This window comes from Vollenhovia emeryi, unplaced genomic scaffold (assembly GCF_000949405.1).
Source record: "Vollenhovia emeryi isolate VEMERY1.0 unplaced genomic scaffold, V.emery_V1.0 DF939261.1, whole genome shotgun sequence".
Lineage (NCBI taxonomy): Eukaryota > Metazoa > Arthropoda > Insecta > Hymenoptera > Formicidae > Vollenhovia > Vollenhovia emeryi.
In genome coordinates, this window is record NW_011967105.1 from 63,633 (window position 1) to 70,156 (window position 6,524).

General features: G+C 42.3%; 1 protein-coding gene across 2 annotated transcripts in view; it reads right to left on the reverse strand.

Annotated features, from left to right (window-relative positions):
* LOC105559637 overlaps nt 1-6,421 on the reverse strand; it is an 11,278-nt gene extending 4,857 nt beyond the window's left edge. The window contains exons 1-13 of one of the 2 annotated variants that reach the window (XM_012008075.1): nt 6,326-6,421; nt 6,123-6,210; nt 5,354-6,003; nt 5,163-5,275; nt 2,766-4,854; nt 2,185-2,315; nt 2,014-2,100; nt 1,821-1,931; nt 1,621-1,730; nt 1,427-1,537; nt 1,212-1,340; nt 1,010-1,134; nt 14-939 (exon numbers count right to left, since the gene is read on the reverse strand). In XM_012008075.1, the coding sequence (XP_011863465.1) occupies nt 819-939; nt 1,010-1,134; nt 1,212-1,340; nt 1,427-1,537; nt 1,621-1,730; nt 1,821-1,931; nt 2,014-2,100; nt 2,185-2,315; nt 2,766-4,854; nt 5,163-5,275; nt 5,354-6,003; nt 6,123-6,140 (3,795 nt within the window). In that variant the 5' untranslated portion in view covers nt 6,141-6,210; nt 6,326-6,421 and the 3' untranslated portion in view covers nt 14-818. Of the gene's footprint in view, nt 1-13; nt 940-1,009; nt 1,135-1,211; nt 1,341-1,426; nt 1,538-1,620; nt 1,731-1,820; nt 1,932-2,013; nt 2,101-2,184; nt 2,316-2,765; nt 4,855-5,162; nt 5,276-5,353; nt 6,004-6,122; nt 6,211-6,325 lie in introns of those variants that run through there. The other variant, XM_012008076.1, reaches the window with a different exon arrangement.
* Between the last annotated feature and the right edge of the window lie 103 nt (nt 6,422-6,524).

Sequence of the window (6,524 nt, forward strand, 5' to 3'; positions counted from 1 at the left end):
TAATTATAGACATGCATCGAATGTATGTCTATAATAATTATAGACATACATCGATAGACTTTTGACAAGTACGTAAGTTAAAAAAAATAGTTTGCTATATATTTCTTATTATATGTATGTTTTATTTATAGTTCTCTTTAGATATTAAGGGTGCATTCGTGGAGTTTACTATCAGCGCTATTTAGGTGAAAACGTCGTTCTATGTCTGTTGCCTATTATATGTCGAAAAAAGTTAAATGATATTTTATTCGTCTAGACTCTAGACTATATAACGTTCTCTTTACTTGATAACTTTTGCATCTACCAAAATCACGAGGTCTACAATATTAATTTTGGTACAACATAATACGAAAGTGCCATTACTTTTTGATAAAATATGAAAAATAACATTGGAAACGTTTTTTGGGGCTGGGACTAATATTTGTAAAACGAGGGGAAAATCAAAAGCTACGGTATTGTAGAAATGAATTTTTAATTTATTACAACATAGTAAAAAAGTGCCATTACTTGTTGACAAAATATGAAAAATAATATTGGAAACATTTTCTTGAGCTGGGACTAATATTTGTAAAACGAGGGGAAAATCGAAAGCTAAGGTATTATAGTATAATAGGCAACATGCATAGAACGACGTTTTCACCTAAATAGCGCTGATAGTAAACTCCTCGAATGCACCCTTAATATCTAAAGAGAACTATAAACAAAACATACATATAATAAGAAATATATAGCAAACTATTTTTTTTAACTTACGTATTTGTCAAAAGTCTATCGATATACATATAAAAAATATAATAGCATGAAATCACTATTCGAGATTATACAAATGATATTTCACTCTCTGATAGAAAGTCCTTTGATTGTGGAATATTTTTACAATAATAAAACAGTTTCTCGCTTTCGGGTCTCTTTGTTGGCGAACAGTAGGCTGCGTGTTGCCTGAATAATGCGGATCACAATGTAAATGTAATGTTCAAATAAAAGAATGCATTGAATAAAAAAACATTACCTGGTTGATCTGGTGTTACGTGAAATTCTATTCGAGGCTGGTTCTACCTTTGGCCGTTTCCTTAATGTCATAGTAGACCGTGCTTCTGGATCTATATTCTCGTTAGTCCGAGAATTGTGCACACGCTGCATGGTAACATATAGAGTATAGTTTCACGCTTGACAAATGACTTCGTTTTCACTTTGATTAACTTTCATGTTACCTTTCGCGGAGATACTTTTTCCTCCTCGTCGCTGGACTCAACGCTCGAGAACAACTTTTGTACTATTCGGCGATTGTTGAGGGACCTCCTTACATTTGCAGTTTTAGGTGACTTTTTGGAAGCTGGAACCTTTTTGGTAAGAATCGTTTAAATTAAAAGAATGCACATAATCCATAAATCTGATTTTTATGTTTCGCGGAATTCTAGGAACTTACTTGACTTTTGTGTGCACCAGAAGTCTTATTCGATTCGAGCGTCATTGTTTGCTCATTTACATTCTGTTTCTTTGGTGTATTCACTTTCTGCTTCTTTCTTTCTTCAGTATTCTACATTTAACAAAGAAATAAATATATACATTAATTATAAGCGTTATAAAGGCAATACATTTGTAAGTTATAATAACTTTTACCTTGGTATCTTTTTGAACCTCTTTTGAGTTATTAGTCAGCAAAAGTAACGATTCCTGTGAATTGCCCGGAGTATAAATTAAATTGTTATCTTTCACAGTTACACGCTCACCTGTATAACAGCAAAAAGATAGTTTAATTTATTTACATAGAGTCTCTCTCTCTCAAAAACTATCTATATTTCGATTTTTAATCTATTCACCTTCCCAGAAACATAACGGAGGTAAGATACGACGGCCCCTCGAACTAACGGGTCCATTCAACGACTCTATCGTTGTATCCTGAGATGTCTCTTTAACTATTTCAACATTATCTAGGAAACGAAAATGATTGTAACGCATAGAACACGTATTTATTATATTTATTGAAAGCGACACATATTTTAAGAGACTTACCGTGCACGTTTTTCCAAGTCAGACAAAATTGCTCAATCTTCGTAGGACATCCGTTACGACATTGTTTTACCAGTTCCTTCGGAATAGCTAAGTGCAATAAAGCGATATTCTTAATTGACAAATGTTTCTCAACGTTCAATTAATGCCAGAAAATAATTTTGGATACTTTACTGTGCTTGCTGTCGTTTACATATCCAACGAGCTGATAAAATTCATTATTCACTGTTTTGATTAGCGTCGCTGACAATCGCTTCGCGACGATACTCGTCGTAAAGTTCCTGTGCACAACGTGGCCAGCTTCGCTATAATAGACAAAATAATTTAACGTCTATTAATTATATAAAATATTACACAATTAAATTAGTGTGGCTAGTGCGGCGAGCGTGGCGCAGAGAAATGTGCGCTGCTTAGTAAACAAATGAATGAGAAGATCCGAGTTTAAATCCACGGATACCGCAGGTTTTTTCGGACGCTACCCCCCCCCCCCCCCCTCTCTCTCTCTCTCTCTGAAGAAGTGGCAACTACCGAGAGTACCCTGCCACACATATCCGTCCTCCGGAAAGAGGGTTGGCGAGAGGCTAACGACCCCGTAAAAACTCACTGTTGCGAATACACACAATGAGCCTCGGATGGAGGCAATTTGTTGTGAAGGCCAGGGCCCACTTGGGGCTGTAGAGCCGGTTATGATATGATGATTACATAGTTATTACATAATCGTTTGATTATAAAGCATATTATCTAAAATAACTTACTTGAGTAATTTCCCTTGAAAAGTTAAACCCAATTCAGATTTCGACTTCGCGTAATACACTACTTTCGGCACCCACGCGGTCAGTACTTTGGGATTCTTCTCAGTCCCGAGTTTGCTGCTTTTAGATTGCTCCTTTGTTGAATCAGTCATCGAATTAGTGGGACTCGTGTCGTCCGATTTCTTTTTGTTACTTGCCGTCGGGACAATCTCTTTTTTATTAACCGTTTCGACCGCCGTTGTCTTCGAGCGAGAATCATCAATCGCAGGTTTTGTGGCGACTGTCCCGACCGTTGTTGCCTTCGAATGAAAGTCGTCAGTCGTAGGCTTCGTAGCGATCGACGTAGATTTCTTCTTATCGGTTTCTTCCAACGGCCGAATATTTGCATCCTGCTTATCCCCGTTCCTCACATTTATCTTGGTGTCGTCCGGTTGTCTGGCCTTCGAGGGTGCATCATGTATTTTCACGTTTAAATTCACCGGTACCGAACTGACTATAGTCGGTTTAAGTCGCTTCCTCGCAAGCTCACTTTTCATTTGTTCGATGAACTCTTTACGTGACTTCGGGGAGGCGAGGCGCTTCTCGACAGAATCGCCATTCGTTTCGACTATTTTAATCTCTTCGTCCGCCTCAGCGCCCGACGTTATCGAACTCCCGCCGGTCTTCTGTGACTTCGTGCTCACGGCCACAACGTCGATGTCAGAATTGACGGTGTAGTCGACGTCTGCGATAAACCGTTGCCGCCCCCCGCTCGCTTCAACATCCCTGCAAGGAACTTCCTGTTTCCTTATAAAAACATTCATGTTCGCTCTTTGTGCCTCGGAAGCATCGAACGGTTCGACGTTTTGCACACGCGCTTTAGATTTGCCTCCCCCGTACACATCGAAATTATTCCTCTCTCGGTGACTGGAGAACGTCATTTGTGTTCTTTGAGTAACGTCTGTTGCCTGGCGACACTCCCACACGCCGCTCGTTGCCTCCACTTCGTCCTCCGTGATGCTGACGCCAGACTCGTCGGAAAGTAAATTTTTATTGTTAGCAACTGAACCCGCAACGTGGACAGGCTCGTCGCGCGGCGGACTCGATGCGTGCTTCGGTGCATCCGGATAAATCGTTTTCTTTCTCACGTTACGTTTGTATACCTTACCGGACGTTTCTCGAGCTTTTAAAACTCGTTCGATCGATATCTTGGGTACGCCCGCGTAGGTCTCGCTCTCTGATTTGTCCAAGTCCTCACCGTGTCCCGAGGGTTTACTGCTCACTGGGTTCGACACCTGAATGACACGAGAATCACTTCTTATGCTTCCGTATCCCAGATCGGTGGAGTGTCCGTAGCTCTTCACTTTCGTCAGGTCGTTTTCAAATCTGTTACTGTCCGCGAGATCGCCATTGCATACTAAATTCGGTTGTAGCGATATCGCTTTCGAGGGCCCTTCGGAAATCAATGACCCGGAAACCACCGAGTCACCGCACTCCGATCTCGTTCTGTACGACACCGCATAATCCAGGCAATAAAGCAGCTCGAGAATCTTGTCGATATACCTCGCGGAGCAATTCCTGTCCTCCAAATTGTCGATAATGATTTTCAGTTTGTCCTCCCGAAGAAAGTCCTTCAATTTCGTGACGTTCCAAGTATTTGACGGTAAATTTGTATCCGTCCTAACATTTGCTTTGTTAGCCTCGTCGCGCGGCGACCTCGTACTCTTGGTTTGCACGACGGGAATCGCATCCTTTTCCGAGTTAGGAATAACAGGCTTCGCGGACCGAGTATCTCTTTCACGATGTGGCAAACTGCGAGTGGAGGCGTTCTGATAATTCTCCTTCCTTTCATGCGTACTGTTTAGATTTCCAGTCTTAGTATTCCCATTACAAGAGTCTCTCGTTGCAGAAATAGTTGGGTTCTTTCTCGCGAGTGTACAAGTCAAATCCGTCAATTCGCTCTTTAAATCGTCGTCGCTGTCAGTAATACGAGTGGGCCAATGAAACGTCACAGGGTATCCTTGGTCGACGTACGCTCTCCATATTTGATAAACGTTTTCCCAATCGTCAGGAAAGCCATTGAAAAATTTCCCGCGCACATAATCCGGTAATCCTATATAAATTGTTAAATTTATTAGTAGAGGAAAGTCTCCTGTTAAGAGACAGGATCCTAGTACGAGATAGCGGGGTTTCTGTTAAATTAATAGGCATCATCGGTTGATTCCGCCGATGAATTTATTGCCCTTGGAGCGAAATCTGTTCAGTGGGAAAATTCATTGTTAGATTAGATCGTGTAATCGTTGCGAAAAAAGATTTGCGATTGAGTTTAGGCGTTGAAAACCCGCTGTCTCACATTAGAAACCTTATCTCGTGTAATCTCTATGTAATTTCAACAACAAAAATCTGCGCAAAAGTCATTACTATTTCTCTCGTCGACAATATTTCCTCGTAGAATATATCTGTTCATGTATTTGGATTCGACGCATGTCGCAGAGTGCCTTCTTACAACCGGTTTGCTATGTGCGTACTTCCCGCTGCAAAGACATCGTAAATAATCAGCGATCACAAACACTTGAAGCGATGTTAATCGAGAGTAGCGCATCTGTGCTCACCATTCAAGCGTCCCTCTAATTACTAACTCGTGTTGGTTGTTCAACGTAACTCTCCAATTTGAAAACACCCTGCCAATCACCTGACAATTGGTAGGAATCGACGCAGAGACATTGAAATACTCCCCGTCAGCATTCGTATTGGTGGATATCCAGCTAGGAGCACTCTTCGAGGATAACGCGTTCGCCTTGGAAGGCTCCACGAATCTGTTAGGCGCGGTCGACGCCATTTCGTAAGTGGGCAACGCACAAGCTGAGCCCGGTGACTCCCTAGAGATGCGACAAACCACACCATTCGCTGGGGGTGGCATAAGACCCCGGTCGACGCAATTGTTTTGCTGACCGTGCCATTGCTTAACACTGGACGTAGTCATCGCTTCTTGATTACGGCTGTTCTTCTTCAACAGCACGTTTCTCAGGTTGCTGCTGTAGCCCAAGACCTCGCTCTTGACAAACGAACTCTGGTGCGCCGGGGTGGCACAGCTGGAATCCAAAGTGTCTGCATTAATGCTGGAGATGCTGGGCCAGGTTGTCACGGACGGTGTCTTCCCGTCGTGCGTACTCTTGCCGCTTTCCTGTCGCAATGCGACCAGTTTCAAGGAGCGTTCCAGTTTCCTGAGTCGTTCGTCTATTTGCAGATTCTTAAATGTGGTCTACGGCAAAAATAATTCGTAAGAGCGTTGCGAGCACCGCTGTAGAAAACTACGATAATCTTCGGACTGACAACGGAAACGTCCTTCGAATCTTTCATGCCGCTGGCACGAATACATACCACAGAATTGTTGGCCATCGGAACGCTCGGAGGTTATGTCTTCTCTTGACAACGGAACTCGCGGGGGAAACGGTTTTACTTCGGAAACCTGGAAGCAGGAAAAGAAGCTGACAATAGCGCAGTGACACAAGCGTCGGTTCGCGAGTTTCAAAAATCTGCGCTTTCCATTCGAATAATTCAGAACAATCCACGACATTACTAACCAATTTTAACAGACAGTTGATGTTTTCAAATTCAAACGCACACACGCGTCTCTCATTTTCCTTTCGTTACTCACGTGAGGCCAGTGATTCTCAAACTTTTCATCCGCTGATCGTGGCGCGTAATTCGATTTGTAACTTGCAAAATGTACGAGCGTGCATAAAGGCCAATATCCACGGTGCTAGAACTTGGTCCAAGTTC